Source organism: Seriola aureovittata, chromosome 19 (genome assembly GCF_021018895.1).
Source record: "Seriola aureovittata isolate HTS-2021-v1 ecotype China chromosome 19, ASM2101889v1, whole genome shotgun sequence".
NCBI lineage: Eukaryota > Metazoa > Chordata > Actinopteri > Carangiformes > Carangidae > Seriola > Seriola aureovittata.
This window is the reverse complement of record NC_079382.1, coordinates 9,299,696-9,315,945: the sequence shown is the minus strand read 5'-3', so window position 1 is coordinate 9,315,945 and position 16,250 is coordinate 9,299,696. Positions and strand designations below refer to the sequence as shown.

At 40.8% G+C, this 16,250-nt stretch overlaps 1 protein-coding gene across 3 annotated transcripts in view; it reads left to right on the top strand.

Moving 5' to 3' along the window:
- Window positions 1–15,382, top strand: part of LOC130187628 (A-kinase anchor protein 7-like) — a 40,842-nt gene extending 25,460 nt beyond the window's left edge. For 2 of the 3 annotated variants that reach the window (XM_056405384.1, XM_056405383.1), the window contains exons 10-11: window positions 10,494–10,529; window positions 14,583–15,382. In XM_056405384.1, coding sequence (XP_056261359.1) covers window positions 10,494–10,529; window positions 14,583–14,803 — 257 coding nt within the window. In that variant the 3' untranslated portion in view covers window positions 14,804–15,382. The remainder of the gene's footprint in view (window positions 1–10,493; window positions 10,530–14,582) is intronic. The other variant, XM_056405385.1, reaches the window with a different exon arrangement.
- Window positions 15,383–16,250: the final 868 nt, after the last annotated feature.

The following is a 16,250-nucleotide window of genomic DNA, read 5'->3' as shown; positions in this document are numbered from 1 at the left end:
TTGCACCTTACTGCCACCAATTGTCGATGAGTGGAACGGCATGAAACTGACAAGTTGTGAATCACATGCTCGTGGGCATGATACAAACAAAACTGGGACTTGACAAAACATCATTTCATAGCGCTCCACATTACATTTACATTACATTTACTCATTAGATGGATGTTTTTATCCAAAGCGACTTGCAAGCGAGGGACAACACTAAAGCTTCAGTGCAGTGAGAGACCTTGGTGTAAGTACTAAGTACTAAATCCATTCAATACATGCAAGGATAGGCATGGTAGGGGGCCTTAGGTGTTAGGAGAGGAGGTTCTCTCGGAAGAGTTGAGTCTTCAAGAGATGGATGTCCCTGCTCTGATAGCATTCGCTAACTAGTTCCACCATTGGAGAACCACAGGCGAGAACAGTCTCGACTGTGATTGCTTTGTGTGCAGGGATGACTATGCCAAATGACGTTCTTTGGAGGAACACAGTGGCCGAGAGGGAGCGTAAGCTTGTATGTTTGAGTTTACGTAGATGGGTGCAAACCCAGAAGTCACTCTGAAGGCAAGCGTTAGTGACTTGAATATATTCAGGCGGCCATGGGCAGCCAGTGTAGGTCAATGGGTAGCAGAGCGACATGTGCCCTTTTAGGCTGATCGAAGACCAGACATGCTGCTGCATTTTGGGCAATCTGCAAAGGTTTCACTCTGCATGAAGGGAGGCCCACAGAAGGGCATCTATATGATACCTAAAGATACATCAGTGGAAAAAAGATTAATGCTGCAAAACAACTTTCTGTTCCAGTCTTGTCTTGCATTTTAAGTATTCTTAGTCTGAATAACAGTATGATTACTTAATTTCTTCATTTTTTCCATCAGAATTATCGGTATACTTCAGTGTTTCAGCTTCTTCTGTTTTCATTAGTTCTTCCTGTATTGCTTCAACATATATACCGAATGGCCTCTTGAATTTAAATCAAAAGTCTACCTACATTAAATATCTCATACATTACTGAAGTATCATTACATATGTGCAGCAGGTTTTAAGTTTACACATCACACTTGTGCAAGTTGCATACCAGCATACCTTCATCATGTCCATGTGTTAAAATGAGATTTAAGGTAAACATGGAGAAACACACAAATGTGAAAAACTCGTTCATCTTTCTGAACAGTGAAGCTCAAACACGACAGTGACGCAACGTTAAGACAACATTAACATTTGTACACGACCATGTGGTGCAGATTAGCCGGATATCTCCTCATCTCTACAACCACAACTTTCTCTGGATGAGTTGTTTGAGCACGGATGTTATCTAACATATGTTGTTACACAACATCAGTGGTCAACTAAAGGAAAATTGAAATAGATAAATAAAGGACCAAAGTTAAGGCACGCATTTTCCACTAGATGACAGAGATACAGAGTGGAAACTGCCTGGTCTGTTTAAGCTCATATGGAATGAAATGAGCTCTAGAGGATAATGACTGATGCAGCTTGTGGTTTGATTACAGCTTTAAGCAGCGATTTCGCTCATTGTTCTGTAGCAGCTGTATCCGGGTTGATTGGTTTTACCATTCAGTTTTGGTGCCACTACATGTTTTAGAAGTAGAACTAGTGTTTCTTCTCTGTTATTACTTGCTTACTTATATACAAGATGTCACCTGCACTGAATGGAACTCGCACACTGTGTTTACCAGTGTGATATAGATTAGCTATAGTGAAAGGAAGGCTTCAGTCTATAGAGCTGGAATTCTGAGTTTTCCCTGTAGCATCTGGGGGAGTAAATTGGATTAGTTACTTGTTTGTCCCAGTTTTCATTCTATTGCAAGAAATTGAAATTGATCTTATTTAGATACTTAAACTAATAGAAAATCTGCCACCCATTCAACTGCCAGGAAAGATTTTTCTTTAGAACTCGAACTGTGCTTTTGTTTCTAATAAATTTTTAGTTACCTTTTCTGTTAACTACTGAAGGAAAATTAAAGTAACCTGCGTATTAATATTGCCGCAAACCTGTTGGATTAATGATTAACCAGTGACACAAAGTAATAAAATGATCCAGTGATTTGTGGCCTGTACATTATGCGTGTGCGTGCTGTATGTAAGATGTTGATCATGCTGAACATCCTGTCATAAACGCAGACTTTGACACCGGCTGAAATGGTGATTTTGAAAATAGGTGTGTGTGTGTGTGTGTGTGTGTGTGTGTGTGTGTGTGTGTGTGTGTGTGTGTGTGTGTGTGTGCGTGCGTGCGTGCGTGCGTGCGTGCGTGCGTGCGTGCGTGCGTGTGTGTGTGTGGAGGCATATGTGTGCTCTTTTGAAGCACTGTACTGGTCTTCCTCTCTCCTGTTCCCCTGTGTCCCCCTCTCTCTCTCTCTCTCACTCTCTCTGTTTCTCTCTCTCCCCCCGCTTGCAGCTGCATTGCTATAAACAGTCGAGCCACTGTGCCCTACTTCTGAGTGGAGAGAGATGGAGGGAGAAGGGGAAAGCGTGATGCAGGGAATGAAGACTAATGAGGGGAAATGGAGGGAATGGGCTTAAAGAGAAATGGTGATGTTGAGACAAAGGCACAGGCAAGGAGAGGGAGGCGGACAAAGAGGGGGAGTGTGTGTACTGTAGGTCAGATGCTACCCCTGTGATGCAGTGACAGTAATCCTCGTGAGCACAGCAAGACACGTGCATGCACTGTATGCATGTGTGTGTGTGTGCGTGCTTGCAGTGCGTCTGTGTGTGAATCAACCATGACCAAGATGACGAGTTGTCACAGTCATGTCAACAGTCGCTGCAGGTGAAAACCATACGAACACACACTACCTCTCACAACAATGTACTAGATATACACACACAAGCATAAATGCCCACAGCTGAATTAGTTTCTTTGTGTGAAGCACATGTCATGACCACAGAGTTACAGTACTGCCTTGTAAATGCATGCTGCTGTCATGGATATTTTGCATCGACATTATGACAAAAGTTGCCAAGTTAAGCCAATTAGTTGAAGACTGGATGCTCATAGAGGGACTGATTAAAAACTGTTGGGATGTAGTAATTGTAGGAATTGTATTCAACCAAGAAATGAACTAACTAACCAAAAACTATCACTATGTCCATTATTGATGATTTTGTGTGGATTAGTTTTTCAGTTAATCATTAAATCTATAAAATGTGAATAATGTAAACCGTAATTGTTAAGAGTCCAACCAAGTCCGGTCAAGAGCTGAATGACACAAGAATATTCCATTTAGTTGAGTAAAGAATACATACAAGTAACAAATCTCATCATTTGAGAAACTGAAACAAGAGAAAATTTGAGATTGTTGCTTTAAAGTTTTCTACTGATTGATTTTCTGCTGATTAACTAATCGAGTCGAGGAGTCAAAGTACCTTATAAAAGGCCTCATGAGGGTGTGATCTGCATCAAATCAATTCTCCCTTGGCCTGTGGTCTAACTTTTTTTTTTATCAAAGTTCATTTAAATGTGCTTAATAGTTTTTGAGATTTCCTGCCAACTATCAGACAAAGTGACAAACAGTGTAGTTATTCTCTTCCATCACAACGCTGCTTTCAAAAGTCCAGTCACTAAATTGTGCAGTAAGAAGGAGTTTTCTTTAGACTCCCTCACTGCTGCTCTTTGAGAGGGAATGCCTGTTTAAGTCCCCTCTCTGTTCTTGTGAAACATTCCTCATATAACCTTAGTGAGCAGCTTCACAGGTGACTTAAGAAATTTAGCAACTATTTCAAACATGTTTCTTTGAAGCAGTTATTACTTTATGCTAATGCAACACAGATAGTGTGTGTGCCATTTTGCTCCAATTCACAACCAAACAGCACCACGCCCTTCATAGCATTACTTAACCTTTATTCCCCCTCTTATCACTATGTGCTTTCCCCCTTCTAATAACAGTCGGATAAAGGCAGCGTGACTCCTCACAGGGACACAGCTTGCTTAGAATAAGCGAATAAAGGGCGGTTCAGTCTCTGGTTGGCCACTGAACGAGCTGTTTACCTGCATTCACAGTATAACAACAGAACAGAAATGACCTTCATTGGACGAGAAGAATGTTTTCCTTTTTAACTGGTTTGCACAACAGTGGGATCGCAAAATTAAAAATGGTTTAAAATTCAGCTATGTGGTTGTGTTTGTGATCCACTCACAAAGCACAGTGATGCACAAAGAAAGAGATGGCTGGTGAAGACAGCAGAGACCACATGCAAGGAAGAGGTGGAGAAAGATACAGGGAACAGGGTGGAGGAGAAAAAGGCAACGAGAAAGCAGAGAGAGAAGGAAAGAGATGTATTCAGCACCGCTTAATTCATCCTTTTTTCTCCCATTCATTTCTGTCTGCCAAGTTTTTTTTCTTTCATTCTGGTGCCTGTCTGTGTTAACTCTTTCTGTGCAGTCTCTTTTTTCCAAGAAACATAAAAACACTGACATTTTCACAATCTCTTTGTCCCTGCTCCAAAATTCACAGATCTGCCACGACTGTGTATAAGTGCGAGTCTGACAGCCAACGACAGCTCAGTGAGCTGGGTCACTGAGCAGAAAAAGCCATGCCTGACTACTGACTGAATGTTTTTTGCCCCAAGTCAGGTTGCGACACAGAGGAGGGAGGCACAGCTGGGTTCAAATTGCAGCATACATGCCCTGAAGCTTGGCCAGAGGGAATAAGGGACTAAGGTTTTGTTCTGCAAAGAGAAATATAAACCACTCAGTGTCTGCGTTTTTTTTTTTTTTTTTTTTTTAAGAGACAATCAATAAGAGATGTTCACTTCTTTAATACTGTGTCGTCGTCCCCCCCCCCCCCCCCCCCCCTGTTTGATTGAGACGAGGTCTGACTGGATCATAGCCAGTCTCTCTGTTCGGCCAGACACTGTTTAAGCTAGACGTGTTTCCAAACCAGGCCAGACAGTCACTGCTCTTTATAAAGATGTCAAGCACATAATAAAGCCGCAGTTTTGGATTTGAGTTTGGCGTCAAAAACCAAGGTGTGGAAACAGTGGTGACGCTGAGAGGCAGAGGCATGTGATTCCTTGTGCTGCTTGTATCTGAAGCGATTGAGACAAAAATAATGTCATGGTTCATACCGCTGAACCCCCTATAGGAATTGTTATGTTGTTGTAAGTTAGCTAACAGACTAGGTTGTGATCAGTTGCTCTATGACACCAGGCCGAAAGATGTCAAATCAAAGCATAGTATGCGTTTTCTCCTGTCGCCCATTCATGCTAGAAAGGCCAGGCTGGTTGTTTGATGTCCAGTCAAGCAGTGTTCACAGGGCGACACACCTGTCCAGCTGTACAGCTTTAATGTCTGCATCCCCTTTCAGACCCCCGAACCAAATGTTAAAAGAGCCTTTGCCTTTTTTTTTTAGTTTCATCCTCTCTTATTCTCTGGATGGCATTGTCAGTCTATTGTCTATTAAACAGGTTGCCATGAAAGTTTCTACAGACATTCACTAAAGTGTTGCTCTGACAAATGGAAACAGTTCAGTGTCTGCTTTTTAAGGTATAATCAATGAGGGATGTTCACTTCAATGCTGTGTCTGTTTGATTGTGCCCTGCAGCATGGAGTTTTCCTGTAGTGCCACCATGAGGGTGACATTTGGGGTTTGCCTCATGGTGCCCAGAGGATGAATCCTGACTTTGTTCATACCATGTCCTCCCCTTTCCTCCATCAGGTTGATATGTTTGGTTTAGAGTGACAACTATTTGGTGTGAAATGTCCCCCCCTCAGCGTGGATTATAATCTAGGTGGTGATGTCCTGACTTTTGAAATCCAATTTTTATTTTGATCTATATTTTAGTTAATGACCAAGTTAGCGAATGTTAGCATGCTACCACGCTAACATGGTAAATATTCTGCTTTAAATGGTACCTGCTGAACATCAGCGCGTTGGCATTTAGCTCAAAGCACCACTGTGGCTAAAGGCTGCAATAATTTCCTAGGAATAATTGGGTTGCACTAGTATGTATGTTTTCTCGGTACCTTATTTCTCTGAAGTCACTTCAGAGCAAATCACCAACATAATTAGTTTATGTTCTACTTTTTTTAACTAAGTATTCCACTGTCATATTCATAATGTAACATCTGGCCTAAGGCTTTCTTTTACGAGAATGATGGCAGTTCGCTTTTTGTCATCATGTTCATGTTGGGGCGACAAAATGCAAATTAACTCTTTCTACCAGCAGTTAACCCTGTTGTTTCTGGCAGGATTATATAAAGGCGAGGCCTCAGGTAGCACAATGACTGCATATGCTATTTCCCATTCAGTCTCAGTGCCTCTTTAAGTCTTCTTCATCCTTGTTGCATTGTTTTCAAAGTGCTTTGATGGTGTTCACTGTCTCAGTAGAGGAAATCTATCAGCCATGAAATTGTCGATCAGCGCACTGGTAGAGAGTAATGACTCACACACTTCTGGGCAACAACACCCTGTATCCCATTGTTCTGGCGCAAGGGAGAGATTGTGAGAAATGTAATTGTTTTTCTCTATTGTTGAATTCACCGAAATGCAGGCAGATTAGACTATGACAGAATATGTTGTAGAAAGATGAGTAACGAGTCATAGAGCTGCATAATTTTAATCCAAGCGTCTCCTCCTAGTGTTTTTTATCTTTTGGTTTTTTGTCTAAAATTTTTATTTTAAATGCTTTAAATAGTTCGCAGTGTCCTTGGTGCATTTATGTGATTAGTCCCTCGCTCAAAGGCCATTTGATGAGGACATTGGGCACTGTAGTGTCTCTCGGCCATTCTCCAGCCAAAGGATAACAGCTTAGGTTTATTGATCTGACTTTCTACCTCCAGCCAAATGTTTAATTTACTGGATTAACCTTCCCTGAGAGGAAGCACAACATCCTGATGTTATTCAGCATGTATTTAGGGAGTGCATTTTTGTTTGCATTTTGTAATGAACAGTCTACCTGGCAATGAATAATAATAAGTCGAATCCTGGCTCCCTAGAATACAGTGTAAATATAAGTTTGTTGAACTGGGCTGCAGTCGGTATCTCGTGTCTAAGAGAGCGTCTGGTATTTCCTGAGGAAACCACTCCACCATCAGGGCTCTATCCCCACCTACCCCGCTGCTCCACAGCCTCTATATACCCCCACTGTCCTCCTCCTATACTCCTATTTCAATGTCCGTTTTTCCTCCTTTCCCCTCCTTCTCCTCCTCCTCCAGCCTCCCCCTCCGTCCTCAAATGCACCCGCTCCCTTCTTTTTTCCTCTTGCTTTGCTTTTTCATTTCTCATTCGAACCTCCATTAAGGAGGTCTTTGCATTGCGCAAATATGCTCAGCCTCCTTTTCCTCACATCACTTACTGTACTGTAGTCTTTCTCCTCCTCTTTGTCCCCCTCTTTCCCTCCTCCTCATCTGCCCATTGCTTTGTCTTCATCTATCCTCCTCCCCTCACCAGATAAGCTGCATTAAATTTGTGTCTAAACCTCTGCTACAGCTTTCAGGGAATCAGTTGATTTGGGGTAAGAAGAAATTAGTCATAGCCACAGATTGTTAGGCTAGGTGTAAATATAATCAGTTATGCTGCTGTATCCAGTGAATTTGATTCGGGTCTTTAATGGGTTTATACTGCATGTAAATGTGAAGTGGTTGTGTATGGGTTGCGTCACGAGAGTAGCCACCATCAGCTGCAACTGAACATTATAAAGTGTTCCCTCCATCATGGAAAGTACAAAGTATTAAAAGCGCCTGCCTAAAGATTTTTGGCAGGCTTCAGCAGAATGTCAGCTCTGATTCAACCAGGAAGTGGACTCTATTAATTATTTGGCGGAAAAAGGAGCCACAGAACAAGATAAATAGGTGTGCATGGAAGTTTGAAGTAATGGTGTTAAAAGGGTCTTGCATCGCACAGAATAAATCACAGTAGAGTGGTGCCCAGGAGAAAAGAGCAGAGCCAAGCACAACAGGGCAGAGCGGTGACGCTGGGAATGAAATGAAAGCAAAGCAGACACACAGTAGTTGTCATTTGACATGCTGCAGACTCCAAGCTCCGTGACAGTGTACAGTCATAATCCCAAAAACGGCATCTGTACACCAACAACCTTTCGACCTCTCTGTCTGTCTGAGTGACTATAAACCAGTGCACTTCAGAGACAAAGAGGGAGGAGGAACAAAGTGGAAGGAGAAAGGAGGAGCGTCTGCAGCCATGCTAGCAGCTCTAGTGCTCAAATAAATAAATGCTAATGTTAGAATACAAAACAAGCTCACAGTTGCATAACTTTTGGACATCGTGCACTATGATAAAGGGGCTTTTTATTTGCTGCATTATAATGTAATAGAATTAGGGCTGAAACTAATGATTTTTAACTAATTGAATTGAATTAACGTATAGTTTCAACACTATTGAAAAGATCTGTCGGTGATGCTATATGTAGCCACAGCTGTGCTTTGACCTAATGCAAACATCAAGGTGCTAACATGCTCACAATAACAATGCTGACTTTCTGACTTAGCAAGTAGAATATTTACCATGTTTACCATCTTAGTTTAGCAATTAGCTAATCATCAACCAAAGTAAAATAATTGGCACAAGATACAAAGTTAAGGTGCAGTCTGAAACAAATGGTCAAGCTATTTTAATAATGGATTAAGTTGTTAAGTTAACTTTCACCCGTCCTTTGGTTTTAGCTTCTCTGGTTTTCCTTTTTTTATTGTAAATGTAGTGTTTTAGGTTCTTGGACTGTTGGTCGAACAAAACAAGACATTTAAAGACATCACCTTGGTTTCTGGAAAGTGGTGGACCAAAGAACTATCTGATAAATCAAGAAAATAATCAACACATTAATCGTTAGCCGAGTTGAGCCTCAGTTGAGATATTTCAGGAAGGACAAAGATGGTAGACGAACCTACAAACCATGCCGCTATCATGGCTAAAAATATAAACGGGCAATTAAAGCACTACCTGGCAAACAATTACTGTTGGACAGAGGACAGCATATACTAGACTAATCTCATTTCTACTACAGGTTTAACCAGTATCTACCCAGGCAAGATAATAATAATTTCCACCTAAAACTGTCCTCATTACTACTACTTACCAGTTAAAGACACTAATTGGCTTGGTTTGCACCAAATGGGTCAAGAGGTTCAGTCTGGCTTTAGATGAATCAACATCACAGTGAAAGAGCCAGAGTTTAATGTAATGCATACTGATGAAGAAAGGAAGAACACTACAGCTAGAGGCAAAAATAAAACATGTCAGTCCACAGAGAGAGACTTCACTGGAAATATTTGGCACCAGGTCTTTAGACTCGACAGTCAGTATGACGGTAAAGATGAGCTACAAAGAGAAAGGTCGTGGGGGAAAAAGAAAGACGTGCTGAGAAAAAGACACTTGGAGACATGAGAGAGTGAAACCTGCCAAAAACCAGATGGAAGTCGGTACGTCCTCCAGTGTTGTTAAAAGTTGAAATGCCTGTCTGGTTCTCATCCCATCACCATGACAACACAGCCAGCAAAAAAAAAAAAAAGGTAGAAAGAGAGAGAGGAAAAAAGGTTTAGATAAAGAGAGGTTTGAAAAAGTAAAGATGAGAAGAGGTGGCAGGAGGCAGAGTGGTAGAGATGGAGGGGGTTTGAAAGATTGAGAAAGATTGAGAGAGAGAGAGAGAGAGAGAGAGAGAGAGAGTAGAAGATACAGAAACAAAGGAGTGTGAGAGTGAGGATATGAGCTATGAGAATTTGTGGGTGTATGTGAGAAAGTGTGTAAGATGCTGTTGAACTGTCAGCCTTGTGAGGAATGTGTGTGTGTGTGTGTGTGTGTGTGTGTGTGTGTGTGTGTGTGTGTGTGTGTGTGTGTGTGTGTGTGTGTGTGTGTGTTACACGTATTACACGTGTAAGCAGGGACAGAGGGCAGCTTTACTGCCATCATAAAGGCGTTCATTTTGTCAGGGCGAAATTGGACTGGAAGATAAAAAGAGTTTCTCACATACACACACCCCTTTAAACAGACCTTTGACAGCGTTACATCATATATACAGGGTCAGAATTACAAGCTATTATTTTCTGGATGTTCATAACGACAGCAGGAACTGATCTGAATAAGAGAGGACACGAAATGAGGGATTCAGTTCCCATATGCCATAATCTTCCCATTTTAAAATCATCCGACAGTTATTCTCCAAAGTGCCGCCTCATCTGAAACAGGGACTTAAAATATTTTGTGTTTGCAATTCTTCCATCTTTGAAATAAAATGTTCCTGCACCCTATTTTTACTCTTGCAGCTATTGGCAGTATGACAGTCAGTGGATTTGGATAAGAATATTTCTTCAGAATGATTGTGCATCCATTATAGTCTTCATGTAGCCCAGGGTCAAAACTTTTTAGCGCTGAAAGTATCTCCCTTGTGTTAACAGACAAAGAGGCTTTTATGACTGTGCTGCTTCGTGAGTGTATGAAATCCACGAGACAACAAGATAAAATACATCTTGTTGGGTTTTTTTTTTGTGTTTTTGTATGTGTGTCTTGATTTAATATTTCATTTTTATGCTTGTGTTGCAGACTTGGTTCAGAATCCACTCCGTTCCAAACGTTCAAGTATGTGTCCGCCTCATGTCGTATGTCTACAATCAGAGTTAGGAGGGTTCATTCGATACCTAATCTACATGTGATTTTGGGCTAAAAATGTTCTCCATGACGTAATCCCTAATCAAACTGATGATGATTACTTCTGGAATACTATTGATCATATTAATAACACACAACATAACATAAGTGACTTTTTCAACGATGACGTGGAGCTTGTTCAATCATTTTCCCAAAAATTCCAAATAATCTTTTTTTTTTTTTTTTAATTCATATTTGGGTTTAATCCTGTTGCAACTGATCTGCTAATCATCAGCATTTTATAAAATTAATCAGAAATCTAATCAATAAAACAGTATCTGCCAGCATTTCCTTTCAGCTTATGTCTAATTTCTCATCTATGATCATTTCACGTAACCTATCAGTTTAAATTCAGTTAACCAGACGCAGCTTCTGTCCTCCTGGTTTCAGGCAGCAGAGCAGGAAGTGATTAAGAATGTCCATTAACCGCACTGCCTGGGTGTATGGCCTTGTGTTATCGTGCAGCCTCGCCCTGCTGTAGTTTCCTTGAGCAGGACATTGCATTTTTATAATGCACTAGATCCATTAGCTTGTAAAAGTTTTGAATGCAACAGCTTTACTTGCTGATATTTGCCTTTCACATGTTTCGGTATTTTGCATGCAAGGATTTTATTATAGACATTCCTTCATTTGTGCTGTAATAACTTCCTCCACCGCACTATGAAATATGTGTGACTAAAGTATAAATCATGCAAACAAGGTAGTGGCCCTCAGCACCTGTTGGGCTTGGAATAGGTTCAGCATGTTTACATCCTGCTGTGCCCTCATCTTCATGGGAGCTGCTATTCGCTGTTTAAATGAGCTACTTTTACTACAGTTTCTTTACTTTGACATGTAGTCTACACATATCTCGACAGCATTCCCAGAGATGGAGGGAAAATGACTCTGCATACATATTCATGTTTGTTTATGTGAGCAATATGTTTCCTGAAGTAAAGAATATTTTTGTATGTGAGCGGTGTTTGATTACTGTTGGTCACAAAGACCAGGAGCCAATCATCAATAATGAGCTGCATAAAGGTTTGTGGCGGCAAATGAGGGAGCGTTGAGACCAGTGCAATAACCATGCAAAGCCTGTAGAAGTTGGTTAGGTCACATGATTTAAATGACTTGATCATTAGTGCCACAAGTGCCGGTATCAGATACTCAGAAATTACCTGCATCTGAGGAGCTCCACATACTAGTGTCTACAGTTTACTAAGAAAGGCAGATTCAGAATAAGTTCATTCTCCTGAGGGTAAAAATATCTCATCGAAAAGCGGTCAGAGTCATGAGTCACTCAAACTGGAAGGCAGGCCACAGTTAATCAAATAGCATCTCAGTACAACAGCAGCAGGGCTTCTTAGAACACACAACTCAATAAACCATGAGCTAGATGTACTACAACAGAACATCATGTTGGGTACAAACCACTTTAGCCAAAAAAAAAAAAAAAAAAAAAAAGTGAAGCTGATGTGAGCACATGCTGATCATAATTGGATGAGTATACATGTGCCGTCTGGTCTGATGAATGCTGGTTTCTGTCCAGCGTGTTGTTAGCAGGCTGAATATTTGGCATAAATAACACAAATCCATGGACGCATAATGCATGTGTCAACAGAACAAGCCGCTAGTGGTGGTGAAATGTTGCTGTGACATGCATGTGATTGTGACTGATTAATATCAGTATGGTCTGTAGAGCAGATGTCAGCCCAGCAGAACACCTGGAGGATGAAAGAAGGGATACGTGTGGTACAATCAGTCATCGGTGACTGACATTACTATAGCAAGTCTTCATGGACTGAGGCACCTGCAGAGCATTTCTACACCTTATTAAATTCATACCTTTCAGGACTTTACTTTTTGCTGGTTGGATGTGTCATGTTTAGTAGCCACCAGGTGCACTTCAGCAGAGAGCTAGATCAGAGAAACTGAGCTACATTTTGTCATACTACTGAACTGATTTAAGAGTCAGTTTGCCAAAAAGTCAATGATACTTTGTGTCTTAAAGGTTCCTTGTGGAGTTTTTTTGTTAAGCAAACATTTCAGTAGCAATTATGTTGCTCCATGTTGCTACTAGAGATTAAAAATTCCACAGTGTTCCTCTAAGGAGGAAGGATAATCTGCAAAAAGCAATACAAGAACATCAACAGTAACACTAGGTTGGTAGAAAAAAAAGTAGATGTATCGCTTTATGGATGAGATTCTCACCTCAGGAAACCTTTATCATCCTCGAAGGCTTTCTCACTCTATTCTGTATGTTCTGTATTCTTCTGTAATGAATAATAGAGCACCACACTGCTTTCACATATAAACAAACCCCTGGGCCCAGGAGAGTTTTGTGGTATAGAAGATTAGCTTGGGGATTTTCTGTTTGGCTTCAGTAATCAAATGTTGAGGTGGTTATAGTGTGTTTCTGAACCACCGCAGTGATCTGTGTGTGTGTGTGTGTGTGTGTGTGTGTGTGTGTGTGTGTGTGTGTGTGTGTGTGTGTGTGTGTGTGTGTGTGTGTGTGTGTATGTGTGTGTGTGTGTGTGTGTGTGTGTGTGTGTGTGTGTGTGTGTGTTTGTGAGTGTGTGTGCGTGCCTCAGACAGGCCGGATGCTTGAGTGCTTCTCTATTACTCTCTTTCTGAATGGCTTGGTGCTGGCTGTCCATCTTACAGCCTGTCTGCATAACTGTCTTTCTCCATGAATTATTGACTTTCTGCCTGTCTTTTTTTTCTTTCTAACTGGCTTTATGTCTGTCTGACTCCCCCTCTATCTCACTGTCTTTTTGACTGCCATTTTGTCCATAGCAAAAGCACAACTAGCAGTGTGATAAAAGCTTTACTTGTTGAATTTATCATCTTTTCAAACACTGCAGGAGGTAGATTAGATTCAAAATGCATGTACAGAAGAGCCGATAGATGGTTGTTTACCTCATCTGTTATCATCAACTCAACACCCTAACTGTCACATCTTTTCTATTGTTGTCATATCCAATCTATTGTTTCCGGATTCACTTTACAATGAGTGATTGTATAGTCATTTATTATTGTCAGATTAATAGTTACCGTCCCTTTTCATTTTGACTATACGAGAATAAGAATGAAACAAGACCTGTTATCATATAAAGAGACACCCAACTTGGAGCTGGAATCAAATCCACTGTAGTTAATGGCATTAAATGTCACAATAGTTAATCATTTGAATATGTCATCCCTGTCACATACAGACCACCAGCTATAGTGGCATAAACAGAATTTGAAAATCCACAGTTTGATGATGGATTTCAATTTGTGAAAATTATATTGTTCTCTTTTTAGAAAGGGATTATTGATTCCATCAAAAATACACAAGTAAAAACAGAAAAACAACAACTTTTTACAACAAATTTTAGGGGCATCAGTATATCACTAAATCTGGTTTAGAGTTTCATCTCAGCAGCATCTGAAAATGCTGTAAAACTACAAAGATGTATAGTTCCAGAAAATAAGATTTTCAGTTCAAATTTTATTAAAACAATATGTGACTTATCCTAAAATAAATAAATTTACTCAAATATTTCATTCATTATTTAGGTACATCATTTTCAGAGTATTATTCCAGGGGCATATTCCTTATTTTACCTTGTAGCTGCACTAATCAATATGTTACATTAACGGTGGAAAAAATAACCATGTTTGATCTGAAAAGGTTTGTTCACACTGACAAATCCACAGAGAATAATCGCCCATCTCTGCAGTTTCCCTCAGCTCCTTGTGGGTTTTACGGCCTGCACCTTCACTGTTAGGTTTCACTTGCTGTACGCTACCTGCCCAGCACCACACAGCAGATACACAAAGTTAGCAAATAGCTGGTGAACATAGCAGAGCATTTAGCAGCTGAAGAGCCGTATATCTCACTTTCTTGCATTGTTTGCGTAACTGTGTGTATTGAGCTTGTGAATGATAATGTACAGAATGTGTTCATGATTGAATATGAGAAACGGTGGTAAATGCTTTTGTCGCGCTTGTTCTACCCAGGTGGGCGTCGCCGGTCTGAGCCTGACGAGGCAGAGCTACTGAGGGTCAGCAAGAGACTGGTTGATGACGCTGTCAATCGCGCCTTGCAACAATACAAACAGGAGACACTTCAAAATGGGGGCGGGCCTAAGGCCACGGCCATGCAGCTCCCTGGAAACACTGAGGAAACTGCCACAAAGATAGACACTACAGCTAACTCCACCACAGACTACAGGAAGTGACATCATCGAACTGAGGTACAGAGACTGAAAAATCAGCCGCCCATCAAACATCAGCCAGGCCTGGCTAATCAGGAGAAGAGTCAGGCAGCTCTGGGCAGAAAGCCTGAACCAGCCAACCAGTCAGTCCAGTTTGCTGACTGCCAACCACAACTGCTAGCCAGTCATGCTAGCTACTTGCCCCACCCGACCTAGCCTGACACAGTGCAAGTTAAATATATAATGTAGCTTAAGATCAGTGCTACCAGGTGACCGTCCCAACAGGCCAACTAGCTAAGCCTGTTAGTTAGCTTACTAACTCTGGAGTCCTTCATCTAACAGAGCGGATACGGCCCCCAGATCCTCACTCGACCGGGGGTCTGTGTTCGTACATCAAACCCAGAAAACATATGTGACGCACTCGTCTAGAGAGACGTGCACATGTAGAGTTCACTGTGACTGGTCACTCGCAAACTGCCCTTTTTAGAATAAGATAAATCCTGTTTTGTAGACAGCTTGGTTTACCATCACCTGCATTTAAAAAATGACTCAATATGCTCTATTCCCCTCAGTGTAAAACACTCCTTTCTCCTTCACTACATTGCTGCAGGTGATGAAAATATTTTATTTTTTTTGAGCATATGTTTCTTTTAGAAAATAAAATCAGTGCTGACTTCATAGACAAACAATTACTCATCTGCTCATTCAGAAGAAGATATGTGAAAAGAGCTGGTTTGACATGTTGGATTTCTCCAAACTTAAGTGTGAAATACATTATGTTGGACTTTGGATCAGTACAAGTTCTTTTGTTGTATTTTGTTGTACAGCTACGAGGCTGGGTTCAAAGCACTTTGAATTTATCCACTTCAGGAAATGGATCTTCTTGAAACTTCCAGCATTTCCTTTTTTAGTTTCACATAAGATGTCTGTCTACATACCAAACTGCCGTTCTGTCTTTAGTTGTTTATAGAAAGTGGCCCCTGCTGTGCTTGTAAGTATTATATATTACTGTTGTCCTGCCGAGGCTGCACTGAGACAATCATTGAGTTAAGATAAATCAAGCTCTAAACTCTGAATTCATTTTTCAAAACAGAAACTAAGCGACACCAGCTTTTGAAAACCCAATCTGGACTCTTCTGTTGAGTCCATAAACACTCTGGGAAACACTGCACATACACACGGTGCATAAATCAAGCATCCCTCTATCACATTAATTTCTCTCTACTAATAACACTAATTTTACAAAAAATGTCAGATGAATTGGAGACACTAAATCGGGGATGCTAAAAAATAATATACCACTACGACAACACACTACGAGCTGCCAAGAAAGCATTTTTACTCCATTAACGCCATTAACCTGGCTGCTTGTTTCATTGATAACCATTAAATTTATATGTGACAGGTGGTTATTACTATTAAACACAGGCATTCATTTCATAGCTCAGTTTCCTGTCTGATCATTTATAAT